This window comes from Antedon mediterranea, chromosome 10, assembly GCF_964355755.1.
Source record: "Antedon mediterranea chromosome 10, ecAntMedi1.1, whole genome shotgun sequence".
NCBI lineage: Eukaryota > Metazoa > Echinodermata > Crinoidea > Comatulida > Antedonidae > Antedon > Antedon mediterranea.
This window is the reverse complement of record NC_092679.1, coordinates 20,083,803-20,109,723: the sequence shown is the minus strand read 5'-3', so window position 1 is coordinate 20,109,723 and position 25,921 is coordinate 20,083,803. Positions and strand designations below refer to the sequence as shown.

At 34.2% G+C, this 25,921-nt stretch overlaps 1 protein-coding gene across 1 annotated transcript; it reads left to right on the top strand.

The window, feature by feature from the left end:
• Positions 1-2,395: 2,395 nt before the first annotated feature.
• LOC140060994 (RNA polymerase II-associated protein 1-like) lies at positions 2,396-24,026 on the top strand. Its single transcript, XM_072107377.1, has 30 exons — positions 2,396-2,537; positions 2,963-3,067; positions 3,515-3,730; positions 3,987-4,066; positions 4,277-4,349; positions 4,630-4,670; positions 4,846-4,941; positions 5,035-5,344; positions 5,821-6,003; positions 6,592-6,803; positions 7,346-7,447; positions 7,892-8,059; positions 8,292-8,447; positions 8,616-8,823; positions 8,917-9,014; positions 9,316-9,473; positions 9,593-9,793; positions 10,257-10,467; positions 14,945-15,054; positions 15,315-15,507; positions 15,905-16,054; positions 17,056-17,198; positions 17,818-18,039; positions 18,550-18,675; positions 18,857-19,020; positions 19,112-19,244; positions 19,409-19,574; positions 19,944-20,183; positions 20,449-20,556; positions 20,688-24,026. The coding sequence occupies exons 3-29, from the start codon at positions 3,535-3,537 to the stop codon at positions 20,554-20,556; spliced, it is 4,248 nt and encodes a 1,415-aa protein (XP_071963478.1). The 5' UTR covers positions 2,396-2,537; positions 2,963-3,067; positions 3,515-3,534; the 3' UTR covers positions 20,688-24,026.
• The last annotated feature ends 1,895 nt before the right edge of the window (positions 24,027-25,921 follow it).

The following is a 25,921-nucleotide window of genomic DNA, read 5'->3' as shown; positions in this document are numbered from 1 at the left end:
TAATTATTAATACAAACGTTGGGAAGCAAGTGTCAGTAATAAAGTTTATTTGTGTAACTATATTGTGCGTTTATATAACAGTACCCACACTCACACAGTAATAAGTTTATTTGTACATGTGTTACTCACAGTAATACATTTGCTATTCAAATGGCGTACAAAAATGGTTAACAATATCTAAAGGTTTATTCCCCAAGGGCCCATAAATTTACCTACAGAGGCACTTGTGTTAAACCAATTACTGTACTGTAATTATATTGGAATGTTCATCGCAAATCAATACATTTGTATAAAATTAAATCTATCAAAATAGTATTTTTTAAAGAAAATCGTCTTGTTTTCAACATATGATGCTGTACTCGAGCTGTTTGTTACCGGTTTTCAGCTCCAAAAACAATTATTGTAGAAGGAGATAGGTAAATGCGAAGCATCCTCGTATTGTTGTGTGCGGGTATTTTTCAAGATGGACATCTATAGACAGTGTATAGGCCTACCACGATCGGAAAACACCCCTATTTGGGGAAGCAAATCGTTGAACCTAATTTCGTTATAATTGTTAATAACTTATTATCTAACTCAATTTAATTAGTAAACAAGGTTAAAATCAGTACCGAAAGTACGAACCAACTTTATATACCATCGAGTAAACATTCTAGAAGTAACGCGCGATTTACCGAATTTTGCCCTTACGTAAATTTATAGATCCAGTTTTACGATGGAGCATTCATGCCTCCATTTACTTCCGAAATAGAAGTAGTACTACGGTAACTGGTCCAGTGGATGAAATTTGGCACCAGGGGAGCACAGTGGTATATAGAAATAAAGTCACTAAATTTTAATGAATTTAAGAAACAACAATATCCGTTTTGTTTCCTTTAACATAGTCAATGTTCTTAAAAATTGTTACATCAGTAGATTAAGTTTATCTTATAATAGTTTAGTCCAGGACCATCCCCATATCAACATTTTTAATTCCAATCCTTATCTGTTTCGTCGTAATTTAAGTGTTTTTGAGTTGTTGTAATTGTCTTTGTATCTGTTAAACCAAGCTGTAAAGTGGCGGATTTGTTTCTGCTATTGTTTCTGGTTAAAACAACTAGAAAATTAATATTTAATTTCATATTTCAATGAATAGGTTCACTTTCCAGGGACAAGCTCTATTTATTGTCCTGGTGAGTCTTTTATAGTTTGTTTAATATAATTTCAAATCATGTAAAGTGCCTTTTTTTTTCGGGCGGGAACCTATGCGGATGCAGCTCTATTTTTCAAAATTGTCTTTGCTCAGCCCCCGCGGGCCAAGCATGTTGGGGTACTGACGATTCTTATACATGTTGTTTGAAAAAAATAATAGATGTCATATCCGGGGACCTTGCAGCTCTATTTTAAACAGTTGGGTACGCCATGCGTTGTTATGCAAATGAGTTTGTGCAAGTGTATTATGGGGAAGATGTTATGTTAGTCATTCGCGGACAACACGCCACACTGCTATGTTGTTAATATTTACATTAGAAGATTATTCAAATCATGTAAATAAAACATTTTCCGGGTGGGAACCTAGCAGCTCCTCTTAGTTTGCAAAAGTAATCTCGAAAAGAACTCCGTGTGGAAAAGAAGCTCACCCAAGAGTACTAAAAATGAAGGAGCACATGGGCTTCTTTTCGAGGTTTAATGGCAGTCTATTTAATGGAAAATAATGCCATGCAACTGATTTTAAAAATGGTCCACTTGTTTTTAGGCCTGACATTTACAACCTTTAAAATATCTCTATTTCAAAATAAAAGAAAAACAATATTCATTATTTAATTTATTTATTTTGTTTTTTTATTTATTTATTTTTTATTTTAAAAAAAATATCCGTAGAGGTTCGAACCCAATCTACTAGAGCTGAGAGCACCCAAAGCTGAGCATTACCCGTTAGGCCACATATTAGTACATGATGACTGAACAGCTGATAATAGTCTATTTATACGTGTATTACGTAATTCATCATAAATTTCACATTAACCTAGTTAAAACCAAAATAACCAGTTAGCTCAGTCGCCTGAGCGTCGTGTTGACAACACGTATGTCGTGGGTTCGATTCCCACGCTGGTCGGTGGAATAGAGTTAAAGGCATGCGGCCACTGTGTTTGGGGTTCACAGAATTATACGTCCTCCTTTCCACCACTCATCATGAGGCGACAACATCAATGCATCTGGTGATGTGCTGGAAACGACCCCAAAAGGCTGTGGCAGGGCCTTAGTGCTGAGGCAGGGAGTGCACAGTTAACATCTTTTTTTTTATTTAATTTTTTTTTCAACCTGTAGGCCTATTATTCGATCTCGTAAATTTTATGTTTGCCGCCCTCAATTTTAAAAGAAATTGAATTTTATATTTTCATCATCGCAGGTGGTGTATACGAAACGATTTGGTATGCCGCCGTGCGTTGTTATGCAAATCAGTCTGTGCAGGTGTATTATGGGGAAGATGTTATGTTAGTCATTCGGTCATAAATCAGTCAGTCATAAATAAAAGGCCCTAGCCTAGGCCTAGCTAGGTAAGGCCCCTCTTGCCTGAGGGAGGGCGCAGCCAGTCTGTGTGTGTGGTGATGTGTAACCAGGCTTAGCTAGAGGGTCTAGACCTAGCTAGGGCCTAGCCTAGCTAGGTAGGCTAGCTAGGCTAGTAGGTGTTTACCCCTCTGACCTGTGGGTGGCTGAGCGCTGTACTACATATGCCTAGGCTAGCTAGGCTTGTTTTTGTCCTAATAAATACGGCATACTATTACTAGGCCAGGGCCAGGTCTGGGCCTACTAGACCAGTCATACTAACTAATCTTTGCCCGGTATCACCATCTTGAAGGGCCTGGTATCGCCTGATGCCATGGGGTTTTAAATTATGATATAAAATGGTGTCAAGTACATGTTATATTAAGATGCTTTAGTTGTCAATTTAACTTAGGCTATATATATATTTTCTTTCCAGAAACAAGATAAAATCGGTTAAAACATTGTTAAACTTGTCATTCCTCACAACGCGTCAACAGAAACATCACTTACCACAAAGGACGTTCACTTTCAGGAAAACATAGTAAGTATTTTTACAGTTTTTTATATTAAAAAATGTATAAACATACAATTAAATTAAATATTACAATAATATTAAATATCATGTTAACATCACTTAACATTTTTTATCATAAAACTCTACCGGGCGATACCGGGTCCTGCCGGGTTAACCGGGCAAAGATTAGCATGACACCACTATCTACTGTAGACTGCATGCACTTTTGATGTTACAGTAGGATTCCTCAAGGGTTTAACTTGTTTTTACACATGATGATGAAGTCTTTTATAGATTAGTAATAGTAGGTAGTAGTACTGCATGTTTCAAAGTTATTTAAATTATATTAGTTATTATTTTTAATACAGTACTGTATATATTATTAATATAGACCTAGGTAGGTAGGCATATCTAGCTTTATACTAGCCTTAGGCCTAGTCATTTCTATTTCAATTAACATTTGATTACTTAAAGGCTAAGCATCAAACCTGAAAATGATAAAACGTCCAAAGCCAGGCGAGGGAGAGGAAGACCTCTTAAAACTTCAGGAACAATTCTTAAAGGACAAAGTGAACCCATCCGTAACAGTTGTCAAAGCTGGAGACAAGCGCAAAGCAGAGGGCAGCAAAACAGTCGAAAGTGCGCCAGAGAAACATGGAAGAATCAAGAGAGATGTTGTACAAATGACTGGTAATATTCAAAATAAATATTTTCTTAATAATAAGTATACATTAAAAGACTGTTATATTATTGTGCTTTTTTTTTGTTTGACATAAGGACTGACTAATTATTATTATAGACCATCCACATATTATGTACCTTTAATTGACATCCTCAAAAGTCTAGTAGAATGTCTTGTCACCCATTAGACGATACATTCTACCAGACTTTTGATGCCACCCTGCATTTTTATGGTTAGGTCTCTTCAATTTTTTTCTTAATTCAGAAGGCGTACCGGGCATAGCACTATCTGGTGATCAGAATCAGAAAAAGCAATCGCGGTTTAAAGCTGAACAAACTAAAGAAGTAAGTATTCACTATAATATCGCTATGGTAACACAAAACAATTATTTTCAATAGATACAAATAATTTTTAGTGCTCAAAACAAGCTACAGACTACATAGATATTGTAAAAAATAACTAGAGTTGTCATAAAACAGTTCAATAATGTTCACCAATGTAAAGATCTTATCCATATTTGTTTTTTCAAAGTTGCCCCTCTTTTCTTTCATCAGACAGGAGCATCAAGCTCCCAGCGTATAGTGATTGACCTCGAAGCGAACCAAAATCCATATGAAGCTATGGATGGTAAATCTTTTGTAGTCATCATTTAAAACATCATTCATCGATAATAGTCCCAGGACCTCTTGTTATTAACCTAGCAAAAACAGTCTAGAAAACTCAGATCTATCTGAATTTCTTAAGCTCCGACCACACTATCAAACTAGTTTTACAAAAAAGTATGTGCCTTAATATGGTAGGTGATATGCCCAAATATGGTAGTGATATGACATTATCATGTCCATATATGGGCACATCACATTGCTTATACTCTAACTTTACTCTATTTTTTTTCATTCTTTTTCAGCTAAAGATTCTGATCTTCAAAGTGTATTGACTGAAATTATGGTAAATAAGTTTATTTTGATGATATAATTTAAGTTGCCTTTACAAATTAAAAATATATGTTTTGTAATCATTGTGTATAACCTGCATATTTTGAGTGTTTTTGCTGTATACTCAAGTGTAAAATTAATTTTCAAATTTTAACCATTGGACGAAATCTTAACTTTATTTTATGTAGGAACACGATGTAAAAAATATACCTGTATACCTTCCGAATTCAACAACCCAAGGTTTTCCAACGGTTCTTCATAGAGGGCAGGCTTCATCTACTAATGTAAGTATCGAGACGCAATAGAGACTAGTGCTAGTGTTCCTTTTATTAAAGGTTATTTTTGTTCTGAAAATCTTAAATTCAAATTTGTTACAGACAACAGGGAAAAAGAAAAGTCTGTTTGCACAACAAGTGGAGTCTTCCAAACCAGCAAGCTTTGGTGTGTCTGTAGCCTTCCCACCTGTCACTACAATGACAACTTCTAACCAAACTACTGCTAATGATGAGGCTACCAACAGAACGGAGTCTACCAGTACAAGGTCAAATATTGTGTCAGGAGAAGGTTTGCAAGGTGAGCAAGGAAGTGTGGATTTAAAAGTCATTCATGATGAGAATGTAAAGAAGATGGAAACAATGTCGGAGAAAGAGATATTAGAAGAACAAACAAGACTTCTGAGCATGCTCGGTAAGTAAATAGGTCTCCTATATCAATAAATATTATTTTTTTTAAATAATTTACTCTATGTAACTATACAGTCAGGGGATATCAAAAGGCTTCCTACTTTCTAGGAGTTTCAGATAATCTATATTGTTTTGACAACTTTGTAACAAGACCACAGTGCTGATTTTGCCATTTTTCTCCTAGCTGTATATATATATTGCATGACAAGTTTATTTTCAATTTGTTTCACCTGAGAAACAGAGTTAGGCAAAACATCTTGCCACCCTAAAGCCTTGTCAAACTTTATGTGATGTACTCATATATGGACATGATGTCATATCTCTACCATATTTGACCACTACCATATTTGGGCACATCACACTTTTTTGGTCAAACTAGTTTGATAGTGTTGACAGAAGTTAAGATAAAGTTACTTTGTAGTAGCTACTGTACATCATTATAAAGTCTATTTACATTGCATTCACAATTGCTTTTTATAGATCCAAATGTTGTTAAATTTCTTCAATCCAAGAAAGCGTCAGAATCACCATCACCCATGGAAACAAATCAGAATGAAAACTTGGAAGGTGTACAGATATCTAACGAAGAAAAAAAGATGGCTTCTTCCACATCACAAGAAAAAGATAATAGTGGCAAAGAAGTACATAATATATCAGAGGAAGGTGAGACAAGGGGTAGTTGGTTGATTGGTTGATTGATTGCGATTGGTTGATTGATTTTGATTGGTTGATTGATTTTGATTGGTTAATTGATTGATTGATTGTGATTGGGGGATTAATTGATTATTTTGTGTCACAGGTCAAACAAATCCTTTCTGTTTTGCTGCTTATTATCTGTTTGATATTTATCTTTTAACATGATTGGTAATTGCTAACATTTATTCAATTAATTATTAGTGTAGCTTTGTGGTATACTGCTTGCCTTCCAATCCCAGGGTCCAGAGTTCAATCCTGACCTAATGTAGGGTTGTAACTCACGACTCTTTCAACTCCACTCTCTAAGCCTCAAATGAGTTTATAAGCATGATCAATTATAAAGTAGTTAAGTTGCTGTTGGATGCGTATGAAGTAAAAAATAAATAAAAAATTAATAATTATTATTAATACATCTTGTGATTGGTGATTAGGTTGTTCTATCACAGTATTTGTTTGCTTCATTTAGGATTAACATAGGTATTTGATTTTAAAGTAAAGTACTGTATCCTTTATTCTTTAATAAACACTCACTTTTAACATATCTGTTTGAATCAGTAAAACACTCAGCAGTTGATGTAAAGGAAGAGTGGGTCAACATGTCAGCAGTAGAAACAGAGAAGTTAGCCTGGCTAAAAGACCTACCAGAACCAAAGGCTAAGAACAAGCAAGGTGGCTTGGCTAGGTTTGACTTCAATGGTCGTCTGCTAGCAAGAGATGCGAAGATACCAGTTAAGGAAGGGCTTCATCACCATGGTGACGAGCAAGAGGTGAGTTTGTCGGTTGTCCTCCTCTTGTGAAGGTGCTGAAAATGGTGTATTGTAAAATAATAAAGTTAATAGATAAAGAAGGTATAACAAAGTGCTTATAAATCTAACACTTTTCCCTTCACAAATAAATAGTATTGTCCTTTGTTACAAGGCATACAAAAATGTACTAGCATTAATTTGTCCAACTGGAAAGCTTACGAAAACGAATACGTGTGCGTGACGTATCCGTTTTCGTTATCGTATTCGTAAGATTGCGAAACCTCCCTAATGTCATTTATCATTTCTATATGTATTTAATTGTAATTTAAGAGGGCCCCTGAATATCAACTAGCATTAATTTGTCCAACTGGAAGGGTTACCCCTCTATATAGGTTTAAATAAAAAATAAAAATTAATGCGTCACTAGACTCAATAGCTGCATAATTGCTTGCTGAGTTGTGAAAAATGGCGTTTCATGATTACTAAGAATAACTGAAATGGTTAGTTTATAAATCAATATTTATATCTGATTTAAGCATTATAAAATATTTCTTTGCTCTCAGGTTCCTGGCTACACAATAGATGAGCTGTTTATTTTATCAAGAAGCACAGTTCAAAGTCAACGAGTTATAGGCCTACAAACACTTGCAAGGATTGTTTACAGTGTAAGATAACATAATATTTGCTTAGATCACAATACCTAATGTTTTGTATGAACATTAATAGGGTCCTATCAATTTCAAAGATAATAAGACTGAAAATAATGTGAAATGGACTAATGATTAGACTAGAACTGGGACTCTTCTTGATATGCATATGTGCCCTATCTTTAAACCACAAGAGTGTTTATGGCAAACCAGCTTCATTTCACACTCTGCATGGCACAGCACTAGTTCTGTTGGCTGCAGATCAATATGGATACTCCCTAATCTAAAGCTCTGTTTACACTATCAAACTTTATGTGACAAAAAAATGTGATGTGCCCATATATGAACATGATGATGTCATATCACTACCTTATTTGGGCATAACACTATCATATTAGGGCTCATCAAACTATTTTGATAGTGTTGACAGAACCTTATTAAGTTTAATATCATCTTTTCTAGTACAGAATTCATGACATTAATGGTGAGCTACAGAAACCATTGATCTCAATGCTGCTTAAGTCTGGATACATGTTCCTGCTTCGATGGGCTTTGGACGATGCAGCTGAAGTTGTCATCGGAGCTGCAGCGGAAGCTCTGGCTTCTTTCTTGATCAATCCTGGTGATGAGGTGTGATGTTACTGTTTTTTATATAAAGATCTATTTACAATTTAAGACTTGCTTGGAGTAAAGGCCTTTTATCAGTAAGAAATCAAGGTCCTGTTCAAATTTAGATAAGGACCTATTTACAATTGAAACCAAATAATTAAGGCCCAATAAAAATAACCTGAAAATAAACTAGAGCAGACGAAATTTAGACTATTTTAAATTTATTTTAAAATTATAATTTTCTTATTTATAGGAAACACTAGATAAGATTTATTTCTGGTCCCAAGGCTGTGAAGTACCATGCTTGGAACCAACAGATTTTGACGAGGAAGAGGATGAAGAAGAGGGCGCTAGTAGAAGCAAACAAGACAAGCCAGATGCAGAAGTATTAAATACTGATGTTGTAAAGGTGTAAATATTTGAATGTGTATTTAATTGTTTTTTTTTAGTTTATGAGGAGTTTAGTACAGTGATTACTATCGCCTTTTCTCTTGTTTTTTCTAGTTTTGTACAGCAAAATAAAGGATTAACTTTATGCATTCGGTTTATTAACATTAATTAAGTTTATAATTCACAGGGACTTCTAAAGATGAATGTTCTGCCACGGTTACGCTATATACTGGAAGTTGTACGACCAGCTGCAGACATCGTGCTTAACATTCTAACTATACTAATACGAATAGCACGACACTCTCCACAATCGGCAAGTGAAATAACTAAGTGCCCTCGCTTGGTTGGTACGGTCGTCACATTGTTCATGCCAACAACATCCTGGATCAGGCAAGGTAATTAAATGAATTTTTTAATTCATTTCGTATTTCAGATGATACTTATTATCTTTTCACTTGCCTCATGTGTTCATATATTATATTTTGCAGGTGATCTTGTTACTGATGTTTATAACTATCCAGTAATCTCTGCTGTCAAATTGCTAAGGGTACTCTGTCTAGCAGGAAGAAACATGGCCACCATATTGGTAAACAAAATAAGCCACAAACAAATACACACACTATCAAAAAAAGTGTAATGTGCCCAAAAATGGTAGTGATGTGCCCAAATATGGTAGTGATGTGCCCAAATATGGTAGTGATATGACATCATCATGTCCATATATGGTCACATCACATTTTTGTTGTCACATAAAGTTTGATAATGTAGACAGAGAGCTTAACAATACCACATACAAGCACAAATTCAGGACCCATAATAGTCTCCGTTTGGGGTCTCCCAAAGTGTTCTACTCTATATTTACATTCAAAAATGTTTTTTTTTTTAAGTTTTCAAAGTTCTCATTGGTCAGCATCATAATCCGTTATGTTTCTGTGGAGCCGACCGATATGCAGATGAACATTGGAGAAGCGTATAATTTGAGTATCGAGAGCTTTAGGTTGTGGCATGTTTTGATTGGCTATGGACTGGCATGTGATGCATTTAGGTGGGTGACATGCTTGCATTGTTTTGTTTAAATAAAACTTTTCAGTAAAAAGTAAAGTTAATGAAAAAAGAATGACTCTACTTTCAGAATCTTAACTTTTATTTGTCTGATTTTTACAGAGAACTTTACCCATTGTTCATGCAGCAGTTGCAACTCTTCCAAAGACTGTCTGTACTCCCTCTGTCAGTTACTGAAGAGCCACCAACAGTGTTGGCTCATCAGTTACAGCTACTCCGAGCAAGTGCAATATTTTGTGTATTAGAGGCGGCAGTGAATGTTGCAGGCACGGCAGCACGTCTGCAGTCTCAACTTAAAATGAGGTAGGTCTATTTACTGAGCAAATTTACACATGTAATGGTAGCGTGTGGTGTAAATTTTACGATATACTTGCCGTTTTAAAAATCTACCTCATGAGGTGGATTTTTCAATTACACCTTAAACCGCAAGCTGGTTAACCGCAAGATAAGGAGCAATTTGTGTAAAGAGGTGCATGAAATATGACCCTGCTAGGTATTTTTTGTTAACACGTGTAAATTGTTCATCGTCCAAACGATCACTGATCACACATAATTTTACGTCCGAACACAGCCTCTGTGTGTCTAAAATGTTGATTATTAATTTAAATGTCCTAACTTGCCTCAAAACCGGAAAACCCAATGCTAACAAGTAAGCCAAAGGGGGCTTCAGGACTGAGCTTCCAAAAGACATTAAATTGTACATGGTAAAACATAAAAAAACTTTTAAAAAAAGTCACAATAATTTACTTTGATTTTTTTATGTTAGACCACCGGATGAAACTAGTTCTGATCAGCCTGCACCACCCCCAATCAACTGGAGTCATGTAACAGGTCTGCTAGGCCCTGTTGAACTCTGCTTCCAGAAGTGGATGGCAGAGATGTCCAGGGCTGAGCTTCACCTTGAGATGGAAGCTATGACATTAGCTGGATGCTGCATGAACTTCTTGTCATCTTTCTATGATAAGTTATTAATACAGGTGAAGATTTTCAGATTAATTTCATTAAAGATATATTATCCCCCAGGGCTCGATTTAGTGCTAGCCCGGCGTACAATGGCTAGTAAAAACAGCTCCGGGCTACCTAAAGTATCTTCCTTTAAGCCCGGATGGCTAGTAGGTTGTGGGAACTCGAAATTGGGACGAAATGACCTCATAAAAATAACTCCAGCATAAAAGACATATGTCTTGGCAACATCAGCAAAAAAAACCACTCGCGCGCTGCTGTGGCCATAACAAGTGATGATGTAGGCGGAGCCTCTCATAATCAAGCAAATTTTCCGAATTATGATTGGCCATTTATGTTTTTGTCACCCAGGTTATTGTGAAGTAGGCGGAGCTTCATTATCAGGTCAAACGTGTCACAAAAATATGACCATAAATAACGAACTGTGATTGGCCAAATGTAGTAGAATTTTGTCAATGTTAAAAATAACTTGTCTAGTCTTGTCAGGCCTGGTTGTCACAGATCAAAGCTAGGGATATTTTGTAGGGCCGGGTGGCTGGCTCTATCCCTGTAGGTAGGCCATGGAGGCCATATTTTATAATATGCGTAGGCCAGGTGCTGGTCAACCCGTACCCAAACCAACCCGTACCCATGCCAACTCGTACCCAACTTGGCTAACCCGTACCCAAATAATTGGTCAACTCGTACCCACTTTGGCTAACCCGTACCCAAACCAACCCGTACCCATGCCAACTCGTACCTAAATATTTGGCTTACTCGTACCCAAGTATTTGGCTTACTCGTACCCATTATTTGGCTTACCCGTACCCATTTTTGGCTTACTCGTACCCATTTTTTGGCCTACTCGTACCCAATTTGAATAATTACTTGTAATGATTTGATCGGCGCAAAACGGATGCTTTTGCCGTATGAATATTTTTATATATTTAAATTGTTTTTTTATTTTACAGGTCTCGGTGAAATGTGTGCTAATAAAAAAATTAATGACCATTGATTTGATTGTAGACTTCGTTTAATTAGGCATATATTTGTTAACATTTATTTAAATGTAGTATTATAGTTTTATAAACGTATGTTTTATGTGTCTTTTTTATTTACGTAAGAGAAAATTAATTAATAAAAAAATATTTTAACTGTTGTATAGTTAGTATTACAATTCAATTAAGCCCAGGTAAAGTACCAACAACGTATAATTTTATACTTATCAGTTTTTATTCTTTTATTTTAATCTAATTATCTTCCCTGATTACATTCGATCAAGTAATTACTGTATTATTTCTATTGTATTGGTATGTTCAAAATTGATTGAATTAACAAAAAGCCTGCAGGGCTATGAGGTCGAATTACTCGTAGATTTCGTGTTACGTGTTTTTGCTGACCGGGATTAACCTTTTATTACAAAAAAACACGCATTTATAGGGCCGGCGTCAAAGAGACGACTCAGTAATGACGTATGATCGTTTTCCATATATTTTATTTATTAATAATTCAGTGAAATGATCATATACACGTACTGTTGTACTGTAAGGCAATTATTAAACATTTTGGCAGATTTTCTTCTATAACAGCTAGTACGTACGTGTTTTTGCTGAATGGGGATTCCTCTTTAATATTTAAAAAAAACGCATTTGTACGGGTCCATTTGTAGTGTGTCCAAAAATAGACAACGCAATGTGGCGTATGATCGTTTTCTATTTATTTTTTTTCTAAAATAATTCAGTAAAATTATCTGTTTGTTTACGGTAGGCCTAATTAAACATTTTTGGTAAATGTTTCCTCAATAACTTACAGCTACGTGTTTTTGCTGACGAGGGATTCCCTTTAAAAAAAAAATACGCATTCTATAATGTGTCAAATAAGACAAATGAATGAACTACGATCATTTTTCCATGGCAACGGATGTCGTCTTATTTACTAAAATAATATACGTTCTGAAGGCCTACCTACACGTGTCTGAGTACTTACGTATCTGTCAGCGATAAGATGATTTTTTTAAGTTTGTAGTATTTATTTCGGTTTTTAGTCATAATAATACAGACTTAATCATTATAAAATGAAAACGTAATAACAGCAAATGTCGTCGTTATAATATTGTAATTAAATGTTAAATTATTGGGAGGTTACCTTTTATTATTACTCTCACATCCGTCATTGTATACTAGATAAACGGCAATAATCTAATCTACTACTAAGATGCTCATAGCAGCAATGAGGCTGGTATCCACTTAAATAGTTTCGTGATTTTAAAATACGAGTGACTACTTAAAAATGTATTAAATATTTTCGAAATGTTAAAACAGTTTAATAATTTCCAAAACTTGCAAAACAAAACAACAAAAAACATTCGTTTTAAAACGATTTTCAAAAAGCACATTACTTCATTATCTGTAAAATAAAATGAAAATACAAATTATGTATAAAAGATATTCATGTTTACTTTTAATAATTCAAGTTTTCATCATCACAGTGGGTATTTCAATTTCCGTGTACTACTATTTGTAGAAAATAATAGATGAATAACTCATAAATGAAAAAAAAATAGAATGCAGCACAGCCGACCACTGACATCTTCCACAGAGCCATATAAAACAGCGCCCTCAAGTATTAACTTGACCAAATACGACGTACGCAAATACGATGAAAGCTGTGCTTTTTTCGTACGAGTCTGTACATATTATTATACTTTTTAGGTCAATAGTTTTTGCCATTATAATATCGAACATGTGATTGGTATCTAAAAATTTAATAAAACTGGGTTTAAATGTAATATAAATATACTTTAAATAGCATTAAACTTGGGTACGGGCTAGCCAATGATGGGTACGGGTCAGCCAATGATGGGTACGGGTCAGCCAAAATTTTGGGTACGAGTAAGCCAAAATTTGGGTACGAGTTGGTGGGTACGAGTTGGCATGGGTACGGGTTGACCTGTATTCCGTAGGCCTAGATAGAATCAAAAGCCATCGTTTGGCATCGTGATGGCTGCTCAGCAGCTAGGCCTAGCTAGATACTACCATTTTGGTAACAGTTGAGTAGAGTAGGCCAGGTGCTCCAATGCGATTTAGCTAGGCTAGGTAGGCCTACGTCTATCCTAGCTACCCTACTATAAATAATAGGCTCTCTAGGCCTAGCCTAAGGTAGACAGAATCTAATTAGTTTTCTTGGCTAGGTTGAAGCCCAACAACAAAAAGACCTCAATAAATTGAAACATGTGTTTCAAATTGCGCAAGCAACGTATTAAATTGCGCAAGTAATCTGCAAATTGCGCAAGGTTTTTCGACAGATTGTGAAATCATGCACACCCATATTTTGTTAGTAATTTCTAAGAATGATTCAAAATTAAAGATAATATCGCATTTCCTTACCCTCCCGGGAGCCTCCCTCCCGAATTTTTTTTGACGAATAAAAAAAATCTCGAATTCCCAATGGTTCTATAAAATACCATATTCACACATAATATGAGGAGAAGGCATAAATAAATACCAATAGTAATATAATAATTTCAATTCAAATATCAGTACTAATGACGATTAATAAGACTAATAACGATTGGATTTTTTTTAGAAACAATAATTATTACGAATTATTAGACGTTTACTATTTAACTTAAAAATTAAATTTAATGACAAAAAAGATTGACCTTTCGGTACCATTTTCAACAACAAATGAGTACAATAATAAAAATAACAAACAGTTAGAACTATCTTGCGCAATTTACAAATTGTGCAGCGCAATTTGAAATTGCGCAAGGATTTTCTTGCGCAATTTAATATTGCGCAAGAAAATCCTTGCGCAATTTCAAATTGCGCAAGAATTCTTTGCGCAATTTTAAATTGCGCAAATCGTTCAAATTGCGCATAACACAGTATTTATGTAAATGTTTAGCAATTCTCGAGCGTTTAGATTAGTGCGCCCTCTATTGTACAAAATGCCTGAATTCATTTATATGGCGGCCCTGCTATCACGGTGCGATAATAAGAGTGGGCTAGTAAAATAATGTATGGGCTAGTGAAATCTACAGTGAACTAGCCCAGTGGGCTAGCAACATGAAAAAGATAAATCGAGCCCTGATCCCCTTTGTTAATTTTTCTCACTGAATAATAGCATAATAGTTTTCCACTTTAAACAAAAAATTATTTACCTGAAAAAAGCAAAATATAGTCAAGTGGGTTTTTGGTTGAATTTGACCATTTATTTGTCATTTTATATGAGAAAACATTTTTTTTGTTTTTTTTGTTTACGGAAGTGATTAACTTTATTAAAACCAAAAATAACTACAATAACTTATTCAAAGTCTGATTTAATTAATCCTCATTTTTCATGTTTTTGGGGGACAATAAATCTCTACTGGTCTATAAGAGTTTGTGTAAAATATATATTTATTTCAAAATTTAGTTGCAGTAGTGTAGTAGTAGTTGTTTACTTTGTAGTAATACTTTTTTTTTCACTATAAAAAACTGGTAATTTGGTTGACTAATTTATGTTTTCCAGCCTTCCTACAATGCAGTGGAGTGTTTAGAAAATTTAGAAGTTCTTATAAATGTATCACTGTTTCCATTTATGACGTCATCAGCATTTTATTCTTCTATGTTAAACCTCAGGTAGAAAATAATTAATAAATTTATAGTCTTTGTTCCTACTAGCACGCAACACAAGGACGTAAGCACTATACAAGTAGTAATTTGACCAATCACAAGTGATGGATTATTCGCATCGTTGCTTGTCATTGGTCAACTTGCTTGCAATTGTGCTTACGTCGTTGCACTACATCCTAGTGGGAAACAGCATTTATTTTACAGCGTTGCTTTGTACTTTTTTACCAATAAATACAGAAAAATAAAGATACCAATTTTTCTTGTAGGAATCACTCATCTTGTAATTTTAAGCTCAGTAAATCAACGTCAATACGTCAACTACCAAACCTTGGTTGTCACATGGCTAACGACCTAGTACTTCATCCATGCGTACAACGACACTCAGCCTTTGGAATTATGGGATCTCTATTTAAACTCGCAACTACATTTTTAAAAATACATAAAGGCATGGCATCAAAGGTAACTTTAAACTTTTTTATATATTTGAAATTTTCATACCTTAAAAGGTTAGTTAATATTCATTATCGAATGAAGAATTTTATGCCTTCAAATTTGAAATATTCTTGGAGAGCGTATTCAAATTGTGCGTTATTAGTATTCAAACTATATTATACAGTACTTCTGTATTTCTAGGTTTTAAAGGTTACACTAAATAACAAAAGTAACACACAAACAGTAAAACCCTTCCTTTAAAACACTATTATGGGGACAATTGTGAAATGAACAAGCAGCAATATATGTTTTAACATTATGACCAACCTCTATTCAGGGGACAGCTCTATTAAGGAGATATTTTGTTGATTCCCTAGTTAGTCACTGTTATTGTCTTTTCTGAAAGTATGTATTCTCATTTCAGTTCAGTGCAGTGATTGAAAGCAATCATGTGATTGGCTACTTAGAAAAGATTGTCAAAAAGCAGTTATCAAGTTCAAATTGTGCAGCGGCTTGGTTCGCACGATATGAGCATCATGTCTTGTTTCGGTTACTAAAGTTATATCATTTTGTGGTATGTTGATTTTGCAATCTAGGTGGTTTCATTAATCCAAGTTTCATTATCATAAAGTCATTCTTCTACTTTCGGAGAATGTTTTTATAAGTTTGTTTGAATTGATTCCTAATATACAGCTTTTAAAATTCACTCTATCCCATTCTAAACATTACATCTACATAGTATTTTAAAACAGTAAAATAGAATTAATGATAAATGTTCAATCCTGACCTAGTGCCAGAGTTCAATCCTGACCTAGTACTAGAGTTGTAACTCATGACTCATGACTTCTCTCCCTAAGCCTCAAATGAGACTCACTGTAGCTTTATAAGCATGATCATTAGGAAATAGTTTATCCATCCTGTAATCTCGCTGTTAGATCTGTGTACATTTAAAAAAAAATTGTTTTAAAGGCCAGGTGCGAGCAAAAAAATTTCTATTGATCATACATTCCAATAATTATTGATCTATAGTTTCCCCTATGTCTCATAATTTTTGGGATTTTATTTACACGAGCTTGTAGAAAACAAGCACTTTCACACACACACAGTAAAATCTCTATTCTTTTGTACACAAACTTTGTAAATAGAGAGGCATTTTAAAAAGCCATGAAAAACAACTGTGTGGTAAAAATGTTATCAGATGACTAAATATAGGTAATATAACTTGAATATTACATTTTTGGTATTTTTATTCAACTTCAGATTTTTATTTTCATGCTATAGAAAAAATTATCCACCGTATAGCCACCATCTTTTTTCACCTTCTAGGGAGTCGCTTTACATGTTATTACATTAGGTTAACTATTTAACTACTGAAAAAAGTCTTTCTGGTTTTTATAGCAGAATTTTGCCAAATTTTGTATTTGACCATTTTAAGGGAAATTTATGTTTTTTCGTTTGATTCCTTTTACCAATACTTGATTTATGTATAATTAACCAGATAGTATATTTAAAATTCATGCCAGTACCTGAGCTTTAATGTTATAAACAACTAAATATAAATGATTTTTCTTGAAGGCTCAGCAAACTGATAGCTGCCACCAACATAGCAACTTTTATCATAGTGTTGCATTAGTCTTGTTTACCAGCCTTTATGCGGGAGATGAACACCTTGCTCATGAACTGTTATCAGCTGTTCTGTTTCACACAGATTTTCTAGTGTAAGTAAATAATAAATAAATGCTTTGTAAGTAGCTCTGTGTAAGGTTCTGTCTACACTATCAAACTTTATGTGACAAAAAAATGGACACGATAATGTCATATCACTACAATATCCAGGCAAATCACATTTTTTTTGTAAAATTAGTCTGATAGTGTAGACAGAGCTGAGCTTAAAGCGTGGTTCCCATTAGCGACGTAACGCAACGAAAGTGAATTGACCAATCACAAGCAATGGCTTATTTGCTTGTGATTGCTAACTGTCTATAACTTCGCTTGTCATTGGTTAAAACGATTGCGTTGCGTTTACGTCCTTGCGTTACGTTCTAGTGGGAACCAAGCTTAAGATATGTAAAAGTAATATAAAAAGAAAATCTTAAACAGAGTAGCTTAAACACACACTGTAAAGTTTTTTAACAGTGTTGCTTTTTACCAACTTCTCCTAATTCCAAAATGACCACCGTTTGTCAATTGACTGTTTGTGGCTGCGTTACAAAATACAGTGAAGTAGATTCTCCATTCACTGTATATTGAACATATTGACACCATTGGAGTTACAATCTAGACTTGCTATTATGTACTTGTACAGTACTTTACAGGTACATTCTCTTTTAACCATAGTGAAGGAAAGGTTGGTGATCCTATAGCTGCAGATTTAGCTGATTTCCTAACAACTTCCGACACCACTCGGCAGCCGTCCGTCTCTAAGAACGTCGCTCTGGAGAGCGGGCCAGAAGCTAGTAGAGGAGAACTTCTACAAAATGCATACAGCAACCTTGCCAGTATTAGAGCCACTTACATGGCGTTCTTTTCTACTCTTGAAAAAGATGTATTTGCATCCAGGTACTCTCATCACTAGTATCACCACAACCATCATCCATCATCACATTTACCTATTAATGTGCGTATTCCCTTAGGAATAATCTAGATTTGTCCTTGTATACTGCTCTAATCGATGTACAGCGCTTTGGTCTTTTTTTGGGAAAAGCGCTTTATAAATCTGTATAGTATATAGTATCACTATAAAACCATCATCACTTTCCTCATCTCTTTCACTATATCACTATCTCTACCATCGTCATTCGTAGTATCATCTAGTTTCTAGAAGGCAATTCAACATAATTTGTTTTTGCCCACATGGCATTTCATACGTACAATACTTGAGCTGTAATTTCCAGAAAAAAATTGAAACGTTGACTTGTAGGTGTATAAAAATAACTAGAGAAATAATAATAATAGTAATAATACTGGTATATATAAAATATCTTTCTGCAAGGGAATACCATTGCTAACTGCCTCACCTTGTTAACTTATGAAATAATGTAAATAAAGTTTTCTTGCATTTTTTACAAGGGCAAGAGCGAACCACCTTCCACATGAGATTCAACACTTTGTACTGCCAGCTCACTCTGGACAACTGTCGCCGACAGATTGGATGTTTATGCCCCTACTTCATTTTTACTCTGAAACACAAACAGCGTAAGTTATGCACATAATCGCAAGTTTTTAAAACATGCACTTGAGATGCTGTATTATCAAATATTCCTAACTGGGCATATATTATAGTATGTGGAGATACAGCACTGACATGAATAATTCCTTAACCACTGCATTAAAATGTTTTGTCTAAACTCAAATTATTTTTTTTCTGTCTTTATAGTGAAATGCTTGGAAACTCCGTCCAATCATTCCCATCTCATATTGTCAGCACTATCGTCAATTCACTTCATTGGATTTTCTTAATTGAAACATGGAGAGGAGAAAACTTAAAAGTTGTACCTCTGGCAGCGAAGATGACTCGACTATTCTGTCTGTTTTTAACAGGTAAATTTATCATTTGTGTTGGTACATGGTAGGGTTAAATTGGTCTTTAACAAATTCAATATTCACATTTATTATTTCATTTACCTTAAAGGAAATGACCTATTCTTTGAAGACCAGGTGAGATCATATTTGACACAGTTGATGAAGATGTACACCAGTCCTAACTGGCCACAGGAACTAGATTTTAATATTCCAATACCAGGAGTAGCCTCATTTCCAGACTTGTAAGTATATAACCTTGCACTTTTTTAGATTTGTTCAGATTGCGATGTGCAACTTTTTCATACAGTGTCCTTGTAGTATCAAGGTAAAATAAAGAACATCTTTTGGCATTTGCCACATTTAAAAGTCTCATCAAATACATCTGCTTTAATCTTGTTTCCACTAGGTATATCTCACTTCTGACCCAGTTTGCAGCAGTATCATTTGGAGACCACCTATTTGGCCATGCCATTCTTCTACCCCTACAGCAACGGTTTAGTTCACAGCTAAGAAAGGCTATTTGGAGTGAACATTCTGGGGTGCCAAGGTCCTTATCAATTCCTGTAAACAAGGTAAAGTTTTTATTTTTTTAAAATTTAATTTAAACATTTTTTAATAATTTTTATGAATCCTCTTTTTTATGTTTTTATGTTTGAATGTAATTTGTATATTATTGTATTGTTTTAAGAGGGCCTCTTCAAGTCAACTGTACTGATGTTGTACAGCTGTAACTACCCCTGTAAAACAAAGTTTAATAACTAAATGATTTATTTCAGTAAAACATTGCATAAAGATATATAGCAAAATGAAAGTGGAGTGTTGGGGAATGACGTTATGCTCTAATAACTCCAGCTTCCATAACATAACAAAATTTGTCATTAAAAGAGATGCATAATTTTAATATTTGTTATTGTTTTTTATTGTGCTTTTGTACTTTTCAGTTCTTCATACCTCTAGACGGGTTCCTTCATCCCATTGAGTCGAACCAAGAACTGCTAAACATATATTTAACAGGCCTAGCAACTGGAACAGTTAGGCAGACATGGTGTCCAGTGCTCTATCTGATTGCTGTCCACCATCTCGCTCATTTTCTATTCAGAGAACATGATGGCCAAGAAAATGACGATGTTAAAAATTGTAGGAAAAAGATGACTAGTCGATTTGAGAAGCTGAAAGACAAAGTATGTACATTATTTTAGTTTAGGATCCTGTCATATTACTAGAAGGCTGGATTGATAATACATTAGAACCTCTATTAAGGGGACACCTGCTTCAGGACCCAACAAAGTGTCCCTCTAATAGATGTGTCCTCTAAATATGGGTTAACCGTATTGTTAAAAAACATATTTATCCCCTTCCTCGTTTAATGGGAAGGTGTCCCTTAATCCCAAACAAACTGTATGCTTAACTTAATCATAACATAATCATACACGTTTTTGTTTTTAGACATTGCAGAGTCATATTATGCTTTATAAAGGAATTAACAAGTCATCACCTCTTGGATTTGACCTCTTTAAAGGTCAAGAGGCATACATGGGGCAGCAAACATCATAGGTATGTTCAAATTTTAATTATCAGCAATTTCAATAGTGTTATTATCGGAATATATACTCATTTTGATTATTCACACACCACAAATCATTTTACTCTAAATTTTTTTTTTTTGTCCACTCAACATAAAATAGAATTGGTGGGAATATTTAAATCATTGATGGGTATATCTCTTTGCACTGTTCATGGAATGGCATCTATCTTGCACTGATAAAGAATGGCATTTCTCGTTGTACTGATTCCAGAATTGCATTTGAGTTAAATGGCATTTCTCTTTGTGAGGATTGATAGCATTTCTCTTTGATTGTACTGTACTGATGTTGGAATGTGTTATGTGATAAAAGACAGAATGGACAGTCTTAATGATCTGTTTGTTGAATTATATCTTTGTTTGCACTAAATGACAGTCCCTGAGCTAACAGTTGAATTTATCATGCAATGGCAACTCTCTTTTCTTGACAATGAAATGGCAACTCTCTTCTCTCGACAATGAAATGGCGACTCTCTCTCTCGACAATGAAATGGCAACTCTTCTTTCGACAATGAAATGGCAACTCTCTTCTCTCGACAATGAAATGGCAACTTTCTTTGCACTAATACAATGGCAGTCTAACATTTCTCTTTGTACTGATGGCAGAATGTTAATTCTCTTAAAAAATGATAAAAATGTTATGGACTTGATCAGAATATGGCAGCTCTTTCCAGAGTGGCAGAATTTGTTTTTCTTGCACCGGTAATGAAATGGTAGTTCTCTTTCTGCTGATCATATGATGGCAGAATCCGTTTTCTTGCACTGACAATGGAATGGAAATTCTCTTTCCGCTGATCATACGACAGAATCAGTTTTTTCTTGCACTGATAAAGGAATGGCACTTCTCTTCCCACTGATCATATGATGGCAGAATCGATTTTCTTGCACTGATAAAGGAATGGTAATTTTCTTTGCACTGATGATGGCAGTTCTTTTAGCTATGGAATCCTAGTTTTCTTACACTAAAAGCTTGATGAAAATTCTACTTTGTTGATATATCATGAAATAAAAAGAAAAAAAACATTTGCACAGATCATGAATTGTTAAGAAAATATATGCTCTGAATCCTGTGTACTAGTTTGCTACTTTACTCACTACGAACTTTGTATCCAAAAGAGGTACATTAATACTGATATCTTTGTTGGATTTTTTTACATCAATTTGGGAACATTTTTATGTGGACTTTGCAGTATGTAAAGCAGTATATTACATTTTTATATCAAAAGGATAAAAACATACATATACAGTGTTTTTTTATATATATTTATTTTGTGTAATTTAATTTTCAACATCAATTTGTTATCATAAGCACATTGAAAATATGAAATAATAAATATAAATTCTAGCACACTAATATTGATATTGACCATTCAATTCAAATTATTATTTTAGTTAAATAAGAACAGTTCAAAAATGTTTTTCTAGTAGACATCATTTACATCCACCTGTTTGCTATGCTATCAGGTGGCTTATTATGCAAAACAGGTGATACTTGTAGTGCATGTCATTTATTTGACATTTATAGTATCTTTCTCTCTTGGAGACTAACATTATTATTCTAGAAAAAGTGATAAATACAGATGTATGTGTTTTAGACAACGCTTTAGTTTTATTTGGTAACATATATAGACAATTGCTACCAATGTGTAAGTTTAAATCTACACCCAATCATGCCCTATTAAAGCCAATATCACACTGGGTGCATTTTTTCGCGTGAATCCAACATTTCATCTACCCTTTCCACTACAGGAGCGACTAGCTGCGATTTTCATGTTCGAGTGTATGCTGAAATTTGTTATTCACATGAGTGCTCATAAACGTGTCATAGCTCATTTCATGAGCTCTGACTGGTTGCGCAATTTTTCACTTCGCAAAAAGTAGAACAATTTGATCGGTTTAATGTTTTTTTTGCTGTTGAGAGAAAGTGTGGAATATACCACTCTTAAAAAGCACATTTTAAAATGTTTACTCAGTAAAAAAGATACATAAATGTGGTATTATTTATTATTATTAACTTGTGTTGTTTTTATTAATACATTTTATTACATTACATTTTGTCATTACAACACATATTTCATAACCTAAATACTGTATCATTTTGGAGTACTTTAAATTCATTTGTGCTTCATACAAGGATTTTAAATTAACAGGACATTTTGGTATAAAGAAAAACCAGACTTAAGGCAAGAAAACAGAAGTTTCATGTTACATTATTAAAATTATTGAGATTGTCTTTATTCAATCGTCTGTAAACGTTTTAAAATGTCCTGAATTCGTAAAGTTGTTTTTACCAAAAAGACAGTGCATGTTAAAACTATTTTTGGGAGATCTCTGACGCCATTTGTAATTATACTACCTTGTTTTCTCTCAATAAAACTTTACTCTTGGTATAAAGTAGGTCACAAGTATAGGGAGATCATACATATATAGAAAAGATTGCTATTTGTTGTCCTCTGACATATACTCTCATCAACTGTCTATTCCTGACTGTATGTTCTAACATATGCTTGAATCCATCCACTCTACACTGTTTATTAGTAACGTAGGCAAGATATCTGCCCCTGGTTTCAAATGTTTTAAACCTTCCCAATAAAATTCTGATCATTTTTTAAATATTGAGATTGGGACATGGTTTTACTGATATTAAGCTCTGTCTACACTATCAAACTAGTTTGACAAAAAAGTTTGATGTGTCCAGATATGTGATAGTGATATGACATGACATATATGGGCACATCACATTTTTTTATCACATAAAGTTTGATAGTGTAGACAGAGCTATAGAGTTTAAGCATATGTTTGAACTGTTAACCTTTGAATTACAAGTCTGGTAACTTTCAAGACCGCCACAGAACTTTAGTGATTGAATATGTCTGATAATATAGAAAGGGAATGATGAACATGCTTCCAAGTATGATGCATCCCATATGTTAACTTTTTACTTCTAAATTTATTAATAAAGATTCTGTCTGTTCAAAAGTTCAATTTCTTAATTACATCCATATAAATGGGTTTGGCATGAAAAGGTTTTTGGAGGCAAAAACAGCTAAAAATATTATGCTGCTTACTTCTTATTAGTTTTCTCAACTCCCAACCCCTTCCCCTGGTAACCCCTTAAAGTGTCCCCAGGTGTGGCCTCCGGGATTTTCCCCCAGAATAGGAGTGTTCCCAGAATAGGGTACTATACTGTATTTAATTTTAATGAGTAGTATTGTATTGTCCTTTTTTGTTTCAAAAGGCAAACATTTTCTTAATTTTTTCCCCCAATTAGCTATAAATATTATATTTGAATTAAAAACTAACATACATTCTTTTACAAATATGGTGATTTGTAATTTCTATTAATGTAATTTGTAATTAATGTTAAATGTGATTACCGCCACACTTTTCTTTTGTTCTAAAAGCCAACAATGTTTTCATTATATTTGTATCAAGTTTCTTGAAGGACAACATAATATACTTGAAATTGTCATGTTTTGATTTGACTCTTTGTTGAATTTGTAAAAATAGTTAAATGCACTTTCTACGACATCCTCTATTTTGTATTGTTTACATCGGAATTCTTTTGTAGATTGTTTATTGATGACCTTGTTAACATTAATATTTACGAAAGCGGTCGCCGGCAGGTCGGCAGTCTTACCAGAATGATCAGGGAGTTCTAAAAAGTCTTAATATAATCCTAACCAGGGATGTAACTTAACAGGGCAGTCTTCCTAACGGCAATCACGTATAGACAAAGACCTTCAACTTTAGAACGACCCCTTTGCCAGAGACTAAGGATCACCGGCCTCTAGGTGGCGTTGGTCACGTCTTGAATGAACATCCTTCACCTCTAGATGAACTTATTTCACAAAGAAGATCTGGAGAATCTTGTCTTTGTATTTATGCTATTGTTTTGTACTGAGAGTTCAACTTACGTACACTTACAAGTGTTTAACCTAATTTTTGTTTTACTAAATTCTATAGCTTCCCATTCACAAGGTTTCACATAAAATATGAATTTTATTATTTGCTTTTATTATTATTTTTGAAGGTTTAATTTATTAAAATTGTAGCAAAAACAATATTTACTATTATAAAATATATAAAATATCAGGGTTAACGGTTTGTATTATAACTTAGCAAAAGATAATTAATATTTCCTTTCCTCTGGAGTCCTCTGCTAGGGGTCCTTGTAGTAAGTTGAGGCCCCTGGGTTTAGACAGAATGCTTATAGCCGTTTTTTCAACAAATAAGGGCAAGAGAGATGCTTTTACCATCACTTCCATTCCAGTCTCTAGTTTTCAGCGAACACCCTAACATTATTTGTTTTGGGAGGGTTAATTTGAGTGTCTACAACAGTTAGAATGCATCAGTGCTCAACAGTCTTGTTTAACTATTGCAGATAACAAATGTAATCGTTTACTTTGACGACCGAAAAGGTTATATCATGAAACATGTATCGGATGTTCATCATTTTGATAGTCACAAACATTGTAACATGTGTTCCAAGAAATGCCCTGGCCTGGATCCAAATGTAAACCATACACATGCACAACCAGATAGTTCTTGACATTAAAATCTAAATATTGTGTTCATCAGGTGATGAACGTTTTCGGTAATGGGTTTTATTTTTATCATGTTTATTTAGCACGGTGTGTTCGGTACGCTTCTGGGTAGATAAAAATTAATTAGGCTTGAGTTGTTCCAGATTATTGTGTTTCCAACTTATCGTCTCTCCTCATCTAAAGGATGTTAAAAAAATATAAAATGTTAGTATTTTTTATTTTGTACTATTCTTAAATATTGAAGTGATATTTAATGTGGATAGCTATGATTATTATTATTTTGTATTTGTGACCTGTCACCATGGTGCACACGTAAAATGTTATCTATTCAATGAAAAAGTTCATAAATCTTCATCATTTTGTATAGTACAACATGTTGAAATCCATCAACTAAAAACAGCATTCTCTGTCAAACAAACAAATAATGAAATATACTTAACTATTGTCTTATTGGTATCAAGGCTAGAATAGTAAATAGTTCAAAGGGTATTTTAAAGCCTTGTCCTAAATCCTAGGCCCCCCTTGTGGCAGGCAGGGTGAGTCGTAGGTCATCCTAATTGTTGACTTACAATACATCTAATCAAACTCTCCTTAATAGCCCTTCTTGAGGATTATACAGCAATAAAGCCATATTCAAGTAGAACATAAGCTTATATTTGTTTGGAAGTAGATTGTAATCCGTTATTCGTCTAACTGTCCAGGCACTGCACGTTTCTCTTGATCCAGACTCTCATTAGCTCCAGCCGAATGTGTCTTTAGACCTGATCGTTTCCTTCCATCAGACTCGATT